General features: G+C 53.3%; 4 protein-coding genes across 4 annotated transcripts; 2 read left to right on the plus strand and 2 right to left on the minus strand.

Annotated features, from left to right (window-relative positions):
• Positions 1 to 9: 9 nt before the first annotated feature.
• Positions 10 to 2957, minus strand: J4E84_006105 (uncharacterized protein; the record flags this gene model as incomplete). Its single annotated transcript, XM_049388696.1, has 2 exons — positions 10 to 2382; positions 2439 to 2957. 2 exons carry the CDS (start codon positions 2955 to 2957, stop codon positions 10 to 12), a joined length of 2892 nt encoding a protein of 963 aa, XP_049243595.1.
• A 2678-nt stretch (positions 2958 to 5635) lies between these two features.
• J4E84_006106 (uncharacterized protein) lies at positions 5636 to 8221 on the minus strand (the record flags this gene model as incomplete). Its single annotated transcript, XM_049388697.1, has 1 exon — positions 5636 to 8221. One exon carries the CDS (start codon positions 8219 to 8221, stop codon positions 5636 to 5638), a length of 2586 nt encoding a protein of 861 aa, XP_049243596.1.
• An 877-nt stretch (positions 8222 to 9098) lies between these two features.
• J4E84_006107 (uncharacterized protein) lies at positions 9099 to 13059 on the plus strand (the record flags this gene model as incomplete). Its single annotated transcript, XM_049388698.1, has 2 exons — positions 9099 to 11364; positions 12269 to 13059. 2 exons carry the CDS (start codon positions 9099 to 9101, stop codon positions 13057 to 13059), a joined length of 3057 nt encoding a protein of 1018 aa, XP_049243597.1.
• A 233-nt stretch (positions 13060 to 13292) lies between these two features.
• On the plus strand, positions 13293 to 16800 carry J4E84_006108 (uncharacterized protein; the record flags this gene model as incomplete). The annotated part of the gene is made up of 2 exons (XM_049388699.1): positions 13293 to 14246; positions 14404 to 16800. The coding sequence occupies 2 exons, from the start codon at positions 13293 to 13295 to the stop codon at positions 16798 to 16800; spliced, it is 3351 nt and encodes a 1116-aa protein (XP_049243598.1).
• Positions 16801 to 17162: the final 362 nt, after the last annotated feature.

Consider the following 17162-nt stretch of genomic DNA (forward strand, 5'->3'; position numbering starts at 1 on the left):
CTGCCTTTCCTACACCTTCATCTCCATTATAGGCTCCACAACATCATTGTAGAACTCATTGAGCTGACCTTCCGCACTGGCCCCTGGCGTGTCTTCCTTGAACGCGATCTGGAGACATTTCGTGACTGCATCGGCGTATGCCGATCCTAGAAATGAAATCAGACGCGGTGCATACTCTAGGAACAGTTTGTCCTCGGGTCCAGTTTTGAGCTTCAGCATAGCTCTGTATGGTTTCCAAAGGCCGATCTCCAAGAGAATGATACCCATGCTGTAGTAATCGTAGACTCTTCGAAATCTTGCTTTCCCTTCCCATCGCCTCTGACTGGTGTAGTTCGGGTGGATGCAACGGGATAGACTGCCTGGGGATGTGCCCTCATATCCGGCAGAGTTCCAGATGTCACCATCTGGCCGGCTTTGCGTATAGCCCACGATCCTGGGCGCAGCTAGATCAAAGTTGCCGGATGTATCAGGGAAGAGGAGAACGTTTTTCGAATTTAAAGACTTATGTAGCCAGCCGTTTAGATGCAGTGAGTGAAGACTTGTCACAAGCACTTGTGATAAGGCGATTCTTTGCTCCAGAGGGGGAACTTCGCCTTTGAGAAGCCAGAACAAATCTTGCGGCATCAGAGTCTCCGAGACTTTTCCAGTGGGTAGTTGGTAAACATCTGGTAATCTGTGAAAGAACTTGGTTGGCTGAAGGAAACCACCGTCGATGAAACCGATACAGTCTAATACGTGGAAGCTGGGTGGCTTGTTTGGTGTTGCAAGTAGTCTCGCTAGGTTTACTCTGCGAATTATTTCTTCCTCTTCGCTAAGCCTTTCGCCTCCGCTCCCCTTGATAAGCATGTCTTCTACGAGGACAGCTACAGAGCTGACGCCATCTTCGTAAAACGCATATTGGCGCGCACCATGCTCAAGATAACCGGAGAGTCTGTCTAGTCGTAGAGAGAACTTTGACTCATCGATATCGGTGCCTGAGTTCGTTGAGCCCGCCTTTAAACATTTCTTTACTTGAGCTCTACTTCCAATCTCACGAACCAGATGATTGTTGGATACAGAACTCTCGGTAGCCAAACTAGTAAGGTCCTTCTCGGCAGTTCCATTGAGAAGTTGCTGTGTCCACCAATTATCCGCTCGTTTCTGTAATCGTGTTGGGAGGAGGTCGAATAGCTTTTGTACGTGTCCTGTGAGCTTCTCCTGGAAGCTTAGATGGAGACTAGCAACCTGGTCGTCCTCATCTCCGAGTTTGATCGAAGTGCTTATTCGGCTGTGTTGCACCTTGGTAAGGTTGCATGCTGTAAACATCTGGCTTTGGGCGTCTTTGACGTTGACAGATTCTCGGACGGAATTGAACGAGCTCCAGGTAGACCGCCCAGCAACACCGACTACCTCTTGCCATGAGCACAGTCGTGCCATGTCAAACCAGAGAGTTGTTTGAGATGGACCTTTATCGCCGCTAGACCTCAATAGATTGTTGTACTTCTCCAGCTCTAGACTTACTTGATGGCTTAGTTTGGTCAAACAGGCGTGTTGCATGCTTGTCCAAACATCCAAGGATGAAGAGCGATCCTCGGGTAAGAGGACAAGCATCTTTCGAACAGCGTCCATCAACACAGAGCATGCTGGATCATCTTCATCTTGTTCCAGAGCCGCTATCTGGTTCATAACGCCAACCTTGAGGGTCTCTTCATGGAAGAAGAACCCATTGCTGACAGGGTTGCGCCAAAGACTCATTCTCGAATCACAAAAGCTCCTCAATGCAGCACTACCTCCTGTCATGTAGGTAGCTACATCGACGATCATGCAACCAAATGCCCATATATTTAGCGAACGTCCTACTACGAGGCGAGAGAACTTATCTCCGTAGCATTCGGGGGCGATGTAGTCTCCTCTTCCGGCTTTCCAAAGAGTTTTTGATCCTTGATCCTGGTCTGGATCTTTGAAGTCCGCTAGCCCGAGATCAGCAATCAGCATGGTGTTTGCTCGAACGAGGATATTGTGTGGTCTGAGATCTCTGTGAGACCCAATCCGTGTGTAATCTGCCGAGTATGTCGCCTGATTCAGTTTGAACTTATGGATGCTGTGGATCGCGGAAGCGAGGTCTTGTAGTGCAAAATAGTACGTCTCGGCATGCGAGAATTGACCGGGCGCCTTGGAAAGCTCGAAGAACTGATTAAGGTTCATTGGTTCTTCTTTGAAGATCAAGAAATGTCTCTTGTTGGTACCTGTACCGATGCTGTATGAGCAGAGAAGTTCGACGATGTTTTCATGCTTGATGCAATGCAGAAGCTGCAAGTTCTTCTTTTCGATTTGGAAGCTTCCGGGTAGATTTGGATCAGCTTGTAGGCGTACTTCTTTCCGGATGAAGGTCTGGGCCACATCCTAGAGGGCGCTACTTGTCAGCACACATATGACACCAGCCCAGTGTTGAAACGCACCAAATTTTCACTCAAGTCGTGAAAGGTAGCACATATCGACACTTTTGACATAAAGCCATAACTGCCATTTAGTTCTGAGAGCTTCTCAACTGAACAGAACGGCAGTACAACCTTCTCATCAACAATGTTGAGGTGGAGCCCTCTTCGAAAAAAGTGGGGTACATATTCGTACTGGATTTCAAAAAACTGATTGCTAAGCTGACTTTCGTCCAGAACCTGTTGCAATGTCTTCAGGTCAAGCGGTAGCTGGTTGTCGTGTATTTTGTTTTCCAATAGGGTAACGATGGATAGCGGCTGCTGCAGCCAGACGAGCGCGGCAAAGATGTTGGGCGCGTCCTTCTCAATGAAGCGGCTGTATGTGAGAACGTGATGAGGCTCTGCGTTATATTCCCGCAAAATTGACGCCGCTTGGCCATTGTTGAATAACCCAGCAATACCAGAAATGTCCACAAAAGGTCGCGAGCCTGTAATCCTAAGTTGAGCAATGCGTGCGCAAGTGGCTTGGGTGACAGAACCCATATCGCAGGGTGGGCAAACGCGGGCCTAGCTTGAACGTTCGCGAGCACTAATTCACGGGGATACCAACAGAACAACCAATAGTTGTATTTGGCCTGCAAATAGTGGATACTGGAAAACTGGTGGTGGGGCAGTACTGTACCCAGGTCGTATAGGTGGGGTACACCACACCACACGACAGCTGTTGAGACTAGCCCTCGTTGAACTCGTTCGTGAATCACTATGATGTGGAAACGCTCTTTATCTCATCCTGTCCAGCATTAGTCGGGGCAAAGTGGGTAACAACGGAGGTACGGCACCGGTGTCAAGACCCTCTGCGCGGTGATCACAACCTGATCGTTGCTTTCCTGTGACCGTCAGCCTTCTGCGACATGTAAATAGTAGGTTTAGCTGCGCACCGTTACAGTATATGTGCCTGCAGGAAAGTTGGCCGCTAGCAAAGCTACAAGCAAACCGTAGTCAACGTATCTCTGTGGGATATAGGTGGTGGGCATCGTCGACTATAAGCATGGGAGATGATGGGGCAAATTTTGATGTTAGAGTCTGGAAGTGGCGAAGCAGCAGGCAGACAGTTGCCTTCCTGTAGGCGAATTCCAGGCTTACACCTACTTGGTCGGGTAGCGAGCGCCTCAGGACGAGGGCGGAAGTCGTGCGAACAACTCATCGGTAGGAAGCTCACACCCCTGTTCGTGAGGTCGCCCAGTCCCAAAACGAAATAAAGGTGAGCATCTTTTCCGCATAATGAAAGCCTAAGTCTCAAAATGTCTTCTTCTCATCGCTCAAATCTTGCCTAAAGAATGCACTATTGTATGGAACGTCCGTCTTCCAGCGATTTGACCCCCTCCTCAATGACGTCGACGGCTGGAATGGGCCCCCTGCCAACCGGGAAAAGAAACGCTCGCCTCATCGAAGACACGGCTGAGTTCAGAAAGCTGCTCGAAAGCAAGGCCAAAGACCTCTTTGTTAAGAACGCATCCGAGGTGTCACTAGAATACATCCCCCGTAGCAAAGGTCCAGGTATGCTCTCCTCCAAGCATTACTACGCATATCACCATCTTCTGCTGACGTAAAGTATTAGCGGTGGGTCTTGTGTTGAGATCAGAAGCAGATCTTTCGACTGTATTCAGTGTTCGTACGCCAGCAGTGAAAGGTGATTAGATGATCAGCTGATGTTTCGCATACTTTCGCATCGAATCGCTGTGATCATGTATTGTACGTATCATACGTCTTTACCTTGATCGTTCGCTAACATTCGTCAAGTATTGTTACACAGAAAGGCTCATGGAGCCGTCTGAGGATTTCTCTCGAGATGTTCCAGCTACTTTACCACCATCTACAAATTCACCCAGTCTTCATGGAGATTTTGACGTCCTTTGGATTCAAGATTATGGACGGGGATGAGTACTTTACGCCATCCTTCTCTAACTTCGCCGCTGATCGAAGCCTCATCTATGGTAATGCTGTCCAGAACCCATGTATCGAATGCATGAGTAGCTGAAACGTCTGGTAGAGATTAACTACAGTGTTCAATATGTTGACCTTCACGGCCGTAGCAGGCCAACTGATCCCTGGTCTTTCCGAAAATACGCGGTGCACCAGAGGTACGATTGCGAATCGAAGACATCATCTTGGCTGCTTGTACAACCGCAGCAAGCTTCTCGCGAATGGCTTCGAGATGGCAGCTGTCAGCAGGGGGCATCTTGTCCCTTGAGGCCCCTCTCTATACACCTGAGAATGCTGAGGTCTGCCACAGTATCATGGAGATGGTTTCTCAATTACCTAAGTGATGAGCTGAGCGGCATTGTAAGATAATTCTTACTGTAATCTTCCTGGCTGACCCGACTTTACAGCGCGTCAGGGTTGTTTGTCAGCCTGACCCTAAAGACAGCGTGCTGTCTGACAACATTGGATTTGCTCAATCACAGACGCTCGAGGTTATACAGTCAAAAGCGCGACGTGCGAATCTAGCATTGGAAGCGACAGCGTCCCTTCTACTCTGCTTACAATCGTGTATCGAAGAAATCGGCCGCAGACAAGCCAAACCGGACTCCGAACTCAATATGAACGACTTTTGCGCGACCCTAAAATCAGAGATAGCACAGATGAGCAGTCACCTAACGATACATATGCGCAAGGCTCGCGACATAGTCGAGAATGTAAGCAGTGTAAATATACTGGTACGTTGTCGGTACGCGGCCTACCAACAAAACTAATTTGGTAGATCCAACGCATACTCGATCTTCACAACTACAACACTTTACATACGAACAGTGGCAAACTACAGCTTATCTCATCATCACAAGCACTGGAGACTGGAACAATGCTCCAGCTTGCTGCCACTCAACAAAAGGACGCAAGAGTCATGAAGGTTGCAAGTATCATTGCCCTGGTGTACCTTCCCGCAAGCTTGGTCGCATCACTATTCAGCACGGAACTTTTCACCCTCAATTCTGTCGAGCTTAATGTGCGCCAAGGTATCAGTATCTTCATTACATTACTACTCACTTTGACGGCGAGCACCGTTTTGACGGCATACCTCTGGCTGCGAAGAGATCAGTTGATGGTGCGGACAAACCCCACTTTGCCTCCATAGCGATGTATCGTGGTGGATTGTATTAGCCTAGGTTTAGAGCGCCGCGCTTTTGGATATACATAGTACAGTACATGCTCATATCATCCGATTAATCCTCGATATCATCATCACTCAACGTGAGACTAGCACCTTTGTCCGCTAAGCCAGCAATCGCTGTTTCCGGCTCTTGTGCCTTACTCTCAAACTTCACCCGTCCTCTCTTCCTCGGCGTCTCCAGAGTCGGTTTGTCCGTAGACCACTGCTCTTGTTCGCCAGGGCGAATGTCTTCTTCAGCGTCATCTTCTTCAGTGGCACTAGACAGCGCGTTTCCGGTGAAGGCTGTGATCTTCCGGATTTCGCGCACGGTGGCAGCTGTGGATGGGTTCGGCATGCGTGATTTCCGCAAGATGGTGGTCATGTAAGGTAGACGCTCCAGAAGCATTTCGTTCCGCGCCGAGCCACCGCTTCCTAGGTGAATTGAAGCTGGCTCATCTATTTCGGCATCTTTCGAGCCGGTAGCCGATGTGGGCTGTGAGAACGAAGCATTGCCTTTCCACGACTCGACTCCTCCGCTCGAGAAAGCTGCTTTCGATGTAGTTGACCCTGTCGAAAAGAGCTCACCACGCTGCGCCTTTGATACCCACATCTCCAGTGCACCTTCAATCTCTTCCTGCTGTTTCCATATGCGCAGCGACGCGGGATAGTACATGACAAACGCGTTGCCTTTTGTCGCTCCACCACTTGCTCCTTGGCCTTTCGCCTTGATGCCCATGATGCCTGGAGGCGGTGCAACGCGCTTGACGGGATATGGCAGGTTATACAGAAGCCCGCGTACGCTCGTCTGAAAGCACATCTCGTCTTGACGTAAGTTGTCCGCACTAGTTCCTTGAAGGACCCGTCGACCAGCGCCAGCACCAAAGCGGTCCGGCGATAGAAGGTCGGCATCAGAAAGAGCTTCTATACAGCCCTCAATAGAGTCCATAGTCTCTTCACTATCCGCAGCTCCGCAGGACAGGACATAGTTTTCGTGTAGAGCAGCGACAAAGGTTTGGGTATCGGTACCCAGCTCATCGATGAGCGTGTCGACATTGACCTCCGAGGCCTTCGGTCTTCGCCTTTCTGGAAACCAGTTCGGTGGATGTGCCACGGGTGTGTTTGGGTCTTCCGGTAGACGCTTGTTGTACACAACCCTCCCAACAGCATGGAAAATGCCGAGAGTGCTTTCGCGCTGCGTCACCATTTCGAGCGACTCTTGCTCGATCTTCGTCATCGGGATGTCTTTCGGGCCCTTCTTCTTCGTGAGGTTGACCTTCGCGCCCCAGCCTTCCGCATCATCACCTCGCAGGCAGAGGAACTCGAGGGAGGAGACAGCGCTGCGAATGTCTCCAAGTTCTGCAAGACGCTGAAGTGCCTGTGGCCCTAGAGTCTTCTTGCGCCCGGATTTGCGCGCCTCCTTGACAACAATCGTTTCCAGCGCCTTTGTCATGTATGTGGGGGCGATTGGGTTGAACTCGAGAACAGACACGCCGGGATGGGTCAGAATCTCAGGGCCTAACAGCCGATGTGCAGTGAAACTGTCGGCTGCCGCCGTGTTGGTAGACAGCAGGGTCTCGGATATTATCATTACGATTGGGGTCACTGGCTGCTCGGGATCGACCTGAGTCGAAAAGAAAGCAGTAGCTGATTGCGTATTGGCAGCAAGATAGTTGAGGACGGAAGAGCGAAAAGATTGAACGGCCGAAGAAGTACGTGTGAATGTATTCGGAAACTCCTCTACTAGGACCAGCTGCTTCTGCCTTTCAGTCTGACTGTTCGACGAAGCCGTCTGGGCACTCATTGTCGGCTCATCGAAGGCCAGACTACCAAAGGCTCCAGTCCTTCCAACAAATTCTTCGAACTGTGCAGTAGCAGACACAAAGCTGTCGGAGGTTGACATGGAACCTATAGGGTTCTTCCATTCATGCATGTGGATGCCCAGTTCCTTGGACAGCAGGGACATGGTGGTGGTCTTCCCACTGCCAGCAGGGCCTTTGAGCAGCAGCAATCGCTTGCGTGCCTTGCCGCTGAAGACGTCTGTGAGCCATGTCCGCACGTCCGCCACCTTCCTCTTATGCACAGCGAGCTCATCGAGCGACACCGGGCCGTACTTTTCAGTCCACGGCCGCCGGTCTTCTGTGTCCTGCCGCGCTGGCTGGGACGATATCGGTGTTGTGGATAGCGGTGTTGTACTACGCGCTCCGCTCGCTGTTCGCAGGAACTTCTGCCTGTTGCTCACAGCATTGGCAGGGTCCGTTGGCGCTGTCGCAGCGATCGGTCTCTTACGAACGGGGAGGGGCTTCGGGGGCTTGATGGACGGCGCATCGTCTGAGGAATCAAAGATATCGTCTACATCTTCAATTGACAGGGCCGGTTTCTCGGGGCTCGGCGTGGGGTGCAGCGACTGCGAGCGCGGTATGTTACTGAAGAAAGAAGTGATAGGCTTGGATGCTGGCTTTGCTTTAGCCGGCGATTTGGCTGGAGACTTCTTAGTAGGAACTGCTCGCGATCGCGTGGGCGAGGCTGCACGTGTCTGGGATCGGGTGCCTGTTAGTGTGCCCCTCTTGGGACGCGCGGGAGGCGGTGTATGTGAATCATCCGCCTCAGACTCGGATGAGACGACGATCGGCTTTTTGCGCGTGGCCCGAAGCTTAGCCATGCCGCCCCCGTTTGATGGACCTGGAGAGCACTCGAACGCAGAGTGACATGCTCAGTGCTAGGCCGGTTGGGGGTGCAGAGCGCGTGATGGGAGTCCAGCAGCCGTGTCGAGGCTGCGTCGCGTCGGAGCGCGGAGGAAGTTCCACGGGCCCAAGCGCGCTAGCCACAGTGGGGCCAAGAGCTGCTAAGGCTGTTGACAACGCACCTCTTTTCTGCATCTTCACACACACCGCTGCTCTTTTCCCGCTAGCACCCGCTGTAGTGCGCTCCTTTCGAGGCTCATATGCAGCTAACTTGTCCAACCGGAGACCGCCACAACGCCCTCCCTGCCACTGCTGCAGGAGGTTCAATTTTCGAGCCCCAGCGGCGTCATCGCGTGCATATCGGCTCGTTGAATCGCTGTCCGACAGTAAACATCAACAAAGAATTCGGTCCATGGCCTGTGGCCGGTCCACTGTCGCTGGCCGCCATCGTCGTACAGAGTGAGCAGCGCAGCAAGACCATATAGACGTAATTGTACCAGACACGCGAAGTCGCATACGATGGCTGGTAACGCAACGCTCGGGGCATATAAATTAGACCGCTCGAGTTTACGATGAGCTGGCACTTCCCTGCCAATCTCCCATTGGGCGGGAAGGCGTTTGCAGCTTGTACTATCCTCTTCCATTCTTTTCACTGCCGCATTCCTTATATGCTGATTTCGCGCGTGCTCGTTGTTTTTTGACATGTTCCCCGTCGTCATGCTCCGTTAACAGGCGCCTTTTTAATTTTTGCGAGTATCTGAGCTCAACGTGAGAAGCGCAAACTCCAGCGCAGGATTCGGGAGTTTTTGTTGCCTTTAACGCTATTTACAAGATCTATCACGTTTGGCGGCCGTTATGGCAAAGAAGAAGAAAAGCAGCAAGAAACCGGTGGAGCCTGTTGCTCCACCTGACAACGTGCCAACGAATGCTGCGGAACCAATTCCTGATGCGCCTGAAGCTCCATTGACAGCAGAGGAATCAGCCACAGAAGCAGAGTCCGGGGAGCAGTCCATGCCAACCGCTTCCGAAGTGGAGCCCGACGAGGGTACGGTTCCCACGCTGGTGGAAGAGTCCACATCTGCACCCTCACAACACCCTGAGACCATAGAGACTATACCAGACGAGGCTACAGAGGCACCGGCCACTGAGATCACACCTGCTGCAGAGCTAGATCCACCTATGGGGGAAGAGCAGGAATCTGGGTCGCCAGCGGATACTACCGAGGCCGTGGAGTCAGAGATTGCCGGGCAAAGCGCTGAAGACATGCATCATACTACAGCAGAAGATGAAGAGTCATCGGTTATTTGGGTTGGAGACGCGCACGACCCAGAACCCGATGCAGAGCAGCAAAATCCTCCGGAGGAACAGCAGCCCCTACAACTAGACGAAGAGTCCACACCCCAGCCAGACCCTACTCCAACTCAAGATTCTATTGAACCAGCAGACACGCCGGTTGAAGACACACTCCCGCCACAAGAATCTACAGCGGAGCTAGCGCCTGAAGCAGAACCTGAAGTAATTACTACCACCGCGGAAGAAGCTATCGAATCGATAGACCAGATGGATGGCGGTCTTAATGAGAACGGAGCTGAGCAAGATCTGGCGGAGATAGTCGAGGTGCCAGAGGCACCAGGGGCACCAGAGATAATGGAAGCACCTGAAGTACCAGAGGCGCCGGAAGTGCCAGAGGTACCCGAAGCTCCAGACACACCCACAGTACCAGAAGCTCCAGAGGCTCCAGAGGCTCCAGAAGCTCCAGAGGCTCCAGAGGCTCCAGAGGCTCCAGAGGCTCCAGAGGCACCTGAAGTGCCAGAATCACTAGAGGTACCTGAAGCTCCCGAAGCTACCGAAGCTACCGAAGCGCCGGAAGCACCAGAGGTATCACAACCGCCAGAAGCTGTCGAAGCGCTAGAAGTACCAGACGCACCCGAAGCACCCGAAGCACCAGGGGTATCAGAGGAACCAGAAGTCCTAGAAGCGCCAGAGGCTCCCGAAGTACCTGAGGTACCAGAAGCGCCTGAAGTACCAGAAGCACCGGAAGTACCAGAAGCACCGGAAGTATCAGAAGCACCGGAAGTACCAGAAGCGCCAGAAGCGCCAGAGGCCCCCGCTGCACCTCTGGCTCCATCAGTGGTGTCAGCTGGGAGTGATGAGGACGACATCATCGAAGCTTTTACAGTCGAGGATCTATCAGCACCAGAACCAGAGCCTGAGGCCGCTCCAATAGCAGTCGAACGGTCGGTGGACGTCGGGCTACCAGATGCGCCTGTCGAAGGAATATCAGCATCAGAAGCCCCTGAGACAATCACACAGCCTGAGTCTATTCCCGAGACTTCGTCTACAGATGCCCACGTTGAGCCGATAGAAGAGCTCGTCGTAGCTGCCCAAGACGAAGTACCCAGACAGCATGCCGACCGAGAGCAAGAGCGGCTTGAGGCCGGAGCAGCGGCCGCGGCTGAGGCTCAAAAATCTGCCTCGCTAGCGCAGGCCGCCCAATCCCAGGAAGACTCACAGCGAGAAGAACTGAAGAGATTGGAGCAAGAAGCAATCGAGCACGAGAGGTTAGCGAAGGAGGCCGAGGCCAACAGACTACTAGAGGAGCGACGCGCAAGAGAGGCCCAAGAAGAGCTGGAAGCTGCCGAAGCCGTGAAACGGGCTCTGGAAACCATGAGAGCCAAGAAGGAAGAGCAGCATAAGGAGACCGAGAGGCTCGAACAAGAGCGACTGGCCCGTGAAAGGCTCGAGCAAGAGAAGTTAGAGCAGATTGTCGAAGCGAGGAAGCTTCTGGCATTAATGGAAGAAGAACGGAGGGCCGCAGAGATCCAAGAAGAGGCCGAAGCCGCTGCAGTCGCCGAAAAGGCTCGGAAAGAGAAGGAAGAGGTCGAAGCTGCTGCTGCTGCCGAACGTGCTCGACAAGAGAAGGAAGAACTCCGGCAGGAACAATTACGACGTGAGAGAGCCGAAGAGGCTCGAATTGCTAGGAAAGCCCGAGCAGCTGCGGATGTCCTTGCGGAAGAGCAGAGAGAGGAAGCAGAACGGTTGGAACGGCTGGCCCAGGACGAGTCACGTGAGCAAGCCGAGATACCCTTCATCGCACGTCGATCCATGATCGAATCAGCACGTGCTCCGTCACCTCCTTCGGGAGTACCTGACATGCACGATCGTTCTCCAGTCTCTGATCGACCATTTCGATCGTATCGATCTTTCGCGCCACATGCACCGAAGCTTAGAACACACGAAGCGGGTCCAAACCATGCACCGAAGCCTTATGCTGTGGCACAGCTCATTGAGGATAACAGACCTGCGGCCCCAAGCCCGCCAATGAGTAAAGCTCGACCAAGGTATGTGAATTCCATTTCTCAGTCCGGTGAGGTAGTCGCTCGGCGCTTCTTCGGCGACCGTCAACCACGACGCCGGACCCAAAGCGAACATGCTCGAGATACATAAGGTTCCTGGCCGAACTCTGATGGATTACGATACTAACTACATGTTTCCCTCTAGACACGCTCCCACCTTTGACAGCGACGACGATTCAGATTCTGCTCTAGTACAAAACAGGATAGCGTCGAGGCGTCCATTTAGCGGTGAAGCGCATGAAGTGTCGCGGTCCCACTTAGGCCCACATCAACCACGTAGCGCTTTTGCATCCCGAGTGCCTGTTGAGCCCACCTATCCGGCCCCTCCACCAAATTATCATCCCAGCTACTATGCCCCGCCAGCCCAGCCGCCTCACCACTACCCAGATCATGCCTACGGCATGAGTCAGCAGGGTTATCCCGCGCCTAACCCCAATCCTTACGGCCCTTCGTCGCATTCTTCCTCCCCTCCCTACCAGGAATCATGGAGCCAATACCCACCCGGGTACCCTCCTTATGGCAGCCCACATCATCGACAGGACTCCTCTGGTTCTAGAGACCTTCATTCACATGTTTTAGCCAGTCGACCTGCAATCGAACACGTGTCTGGCGACGCACTCTCACATATCCCGCAGACTGATCTGCACGTTCTACTTGCGCATTACAAAGAGACTCACAACCAACTGCGTGCTAGGGAGGACCTGCTTCGTCGGCAAACTGCTGAGCAAGAGCAGAAACTCCGCGCAAAGGATGGTGAGATTGGTGAGCTGAAGCAGAAGATTCGCAACTTGGAAGACAGGCATTCAGCCGAGGCAACCAGACTACACTTTCAGATCGGGAATCTGGAAGAGCAAGTCAGAGAGCTCCGAGAGCTGATTGCTGAAACCAAGAAAGCTAGAAGAGACGCCGAAGAGACCAAGTTGGTACTGGATGCAGCCATGAGGTCGTGGGAGGACAGATACAAAGAGCTGGAAGATGTGCATCGCACGCTGGAGAGGACCTCTGCCGAGGAGAGGGAAAGAGCATGGAGAGATTTCGACGAATGGAAGGAGGCCACGAACACGAAACACGATGCGGAGAAGATCGCCCTTGCTATCCAATTCGACAAGAAGCTGAAGCAAGCTGGGCAGGATGCTGCCGAGGCGGCTGAGCTCAGGGCTCAGCTTCAAGCAGCTCTTGACCGAGAGCAAGAACTCATCAGGGAGCGCGACGATCTTCAGAAGATGCGAGAAGACTCAGATCGCCGGGCTGGGGAAGAAGCAGCGAGAGCCGATCAACTGGCGAGAGAGAAGGATGAGCTGATGAACTCGTTCGACCAACTCAGAGCCGAGAGTCAGAGGGAGAAGGAGGTCATCAGAAGCGTTGCCAGCAACCTCGAGTCGGAGAAGTCTAGACTTGAGAAGATGATGGAATGCTATGGTGACATCGCCGAGATCAAGAGCAAGGGCGACAGCTACTAGTAAGTGATTCCCAGTTTTGCACATTCGCTCTTGATGCCGGCACGATGGTAGCAGGGGCCGCATTGCCGCCAGTGTTGGTTGATGGTGGTCGGTTTGGGTGCGCTTCGTTATCCTTCAACGGACAATGAAGTGCACCGAGATCAGTTGCTTATCTTCTGGCCGGCGGCTGTGATGATGCAACGGAAGCCACCACGTCTTGCCATACACTGTCTTTCTCGTCTACCGCTCGCGTAATGCGATGTTTGTTATCGCGTCCCTTCACTGTCGCTTTGTTCAGTACAGAGTCGCTCGCTAACATCATCGCGTCTAGCCTGGTGTCCTTCACTCAGCTTCAAAGGCAAATCATCGATCTTGCTACAACCCATTTCGTTCACCTTCCAGTAAGGCCGCCGCCGGAGGATCTTGCGCAAGTGCCGTCCAACCTACCGTCCTTCCTTGGTGATAGCATTGCCTCCAGACAAGTCCGAACCGCATACATCGCCCACACTGTATCGAAGCTCATTACTTTCCGTGTCTTTGGCCCATTCCTGTTCAGTCTTGGACGCCGCTACGACAAAGCCGACTCTCTTTTCTCCTCGATGAGCCACCACATTCGCGAGAAGAGCACGCGCAAAGAAGCGATTTGGCGACAACAAACACTCCTTGCTGCTTTTACCAGCACTGGCGCGAAGCAGCGCATCAATACTGCTGCCGGAACCGTTGTCGAGGAGATCGTCAACGCTATCCGACACTTTGCTGATCCAAAAGAGGAGGAAGGCATCAAGATCGCCGTGAAGCGCATCGTGAAGGTCGCTGCGGAGACATGGAGATTTGCTCGTCTCGAGCGAGAAATGATCACCGCCGTCATGCCTGCGCTGCACGACGAAGAACATCAATTTACCAGCAACCAGTTCTGGCCAGCTTACAGCCCAGAAACAGGCTCAGCGACGGATGACCCACCTCCTCCTGATTCGCAACGACAATTGTTACTCAGGATCTTCCCGGTTGTATACCGCGAATCGAAGCACGAGATCTTCCAGAACAACGAAGAGCAGCGTGACGAAGGCTGCATTCTCCACCATGGGCTGGCTCTGTATGATGATGCAGAGCCAGTTGTGACGAGAATGGAGGAGCTCAAATCTGCTGGTTTGCCTCCCCATACCACTGCATTAACGAGTCCGACTGACGAGGGCAAGTTTCCGCCGCCGGTACGTAACACCACCCGCGTGTTCACCTTACCCCAGCGTTCCTAGCACCGCTTTCGAGCTTCCTTCACCCAGCCTCTGACAGGCTCGCGATATATCGAGATCTACGTAAGATGAAAAGACTGCTTCAGATCACTTGGCTAACACGCTGGCTTTCCAGGCTTGCCCGCCTCCTCGCGACCCGATACCACCTCCCCCCTCTCCCCCCGCCCCTCGATCTCCGACGAAAGCCGAGACGAATACGGATGAGGAATCTCCAGTGTCACGTCCGATGTCACCGGAGAAGCCAGAGAAGCCCAAGAAGCTCTCGGCTATCGAGCGAGCGTTGAACCTCTTCTCTAATCCTTCCTCGGATGACAAGATGAAGCCTCCACCTCCAGGCTCTACCTTCTCACGTCCGCCGGCGCCCCCGACGTCCGTGTTTACGTCGCCCAGGAACTTCATTGGCATGCCCGTCGAGAGTTTGGCTCCCTCACATGCTCCGAGTGCAAGGAAGAAGCCTCCACCACCACCGCCGAAACCTGCGTCGAAGCCTGACATACCTTCAACGGCTGCAGAAATCGCGGAAGCCATACGCCATCGCCAGTCTGTGGAAAGCGCGATCCTACCGCCGTCCTTCTCACGGACTACGACGGATGACACTATCCACGAGCATCCCGATTCGCGAGCTCCTACGCCGGTAGACACGGTGTCTCACATGTTCGATGCCATCGATGAGATCGAAACGCTGGTGCCCCAACGTACGCGAACTACGTCGACCTCTACCACGCATTCGCGACGCCGCTCTACGCACACTCGCCGATCTACCGAACACGCCATCGAGGACGAGCTGTTTGACATCACTCCTCGACCGGATCACACTCGCAGAAAGAGCGGTTATGCGGCAAGCATTCGCACGACCAAGTCTGCCGATACCGAGCGCACTGATCGAAGTGAGCGCACCGACAAAAGTGAGCGCACCGACAAGAGCGAACGTACCGAGAAGAGTGAGCGGACAGACAAGAGCGAACGAACAGACAAGAGCGAGCGAACCGAGAAGAGCAGCCGCAGCCATCGGACAGAGAAGAGTGACCGTTCGGATAAAACCGAGCGTGAAAAGGCTCGTTATGTGTACGAGACGCGTGGTGCTGCTATGAAAGCTTTATATCCCAACACTCCGGTGAAGGGCTCTCATGGCAGCGCTAGACATTCCGAGAAGAGTGTGAAGAGCGAGAGAAGGAAGGAAAGAGGCAGCAAGGACTCAACCAAGGAATCGAACTTGACGAGAGAATCCCGAGAGTCGAGGGAGGCCAAGAGAGAATCGCGAGAGGTCAAGAGACAAAGGAGTATCTCTGATGCTGGCACTTGGGATACCAACAGCATCATGACTCACGACTTTGCGCCTACGACCATCACGACCAATGCACCCTATCCTTTCATGTACGACTCAAGACGAGACTCGAAAGAGTTGAAGCGAGAGTCCAGGGAGATACGGCGGCAACGCAGCATCTCTGACGCTGGCACTTGGGACACGAGCACTGAGATCAGTCAGCGTCCTCCACCGACCACGGTCTCGACCAACGTTCCCTATCCTACAGGAATGCCTTGGGAGCTGAAGCGATCACGAAGCATTTCCGACTGCGGTACCTGGGACACCAGCAGTGAGGTCACTCAACGTGCGCCTCCCACAACCGTATCGACCAATGTGCCCTACCCTATGGAACAACACGTGGACGAGTCGGAACGATGGTCTATGCCACCACCTCGCAACTCAATGAGGATGGAGGTCTCCGACGATGAAGTGTCTGACACTGGGACCTGGGATACCAACACTGAGATCAATACCCACCGCGCTCCCCCTACGACCGTGTCTACGAACGTGCCCTACCCTTCCTACAACGCTCCTTCTACAATTATCTCTACCAACACCCCTCGTTTCACACAGCCTCCTCGACAGCTACGACGACCCAGCGTGTCCGACGATGACGCGTCTGATGATGACGTCTCCGACACTGGGACGTGGGACACCAACACCGAGATCACTACTCATCGCGCGCCTCCCACGACCGTCTCCACCAACGTCCCCTACTCAAGCATAATGCACCGCCAGCTGAGAAGGCTGAGCGGCAGCGATACCGGCACATGGGACACCGCTAGTGAGGTCACTCAGCGTGCGCCTCCCACAACAGTGTCCACCAACGTCCCCTACCCCTCCGCGCAATTCAGCGACCTTGGCCCATCGAGCTACCCACCCGGCCCCTTCGAGCAGCTCAAGCGAGTCGAGCAACTCCGAAAGCAGCACGAGCACCACAGTTTCTCTGACGACGGGTCTGACTCCGGCACCTGGGACACAAGCAGTGAGATCACTCACGCTAACAACGGGCCTGCTACTGCTACGCAGGTGTCCCAGAATAAGTCCTACCACCGTTCTGAGAGGCCGAGGGCACCAAGGAGACAGACGAGCCCGGCTATTTCCGAGGCGGGGACGTGGGATACCAACAGTGTGATTACGAATAACGATATGAAGACGACTGTTTCGACGAATGTGGGGTATGCTTCTGAGCGAAGATCTCGATAGGTGGATACGAGCATCGTGTGTGAAGACGGTCTGAATGGTCCGCATGATACGGCTTCTTTTCTATGAGTTACTGTTATTGCGCTTTGTTTCTTTTTGGTTTCGCTTTATGCGTATGGCTGCAGCTACGCAATATCGTAGGAGCACACGTTGATGATGCAGATGAAGGATGAACACGACGGAGGATATATATGGATTACGGCCGAGCAATGCATGATGAAGAGAGTCTCGAGATGGTTGCATTTCTGTAGCAGGGCGTTCTGGTTCCTTGCTTATTTGATTCGAAGTAGACGAGCTTGTAAGATAGTTATCATATCATCTGTTTTCAAGTGCAAGATACTGCTCTCATGATGGGAATGTGTGAA

Source organism: Alternaria hordeiaustralica (assembly GCF_023758085.1).
Source record: "Alternaria hordeiaustralica strain BMP 2776 chromosome Unknown scaffold_11, whole genome shotgun sequence".
Taxonomy (NCBI): domain Eukaryota; kingdom Fungi; phylum Ascomycota; class Dothideomycetes; order Pleosporales; family Pleosporaceae; genus Alternaria; species Alternaria hordeiaustralica.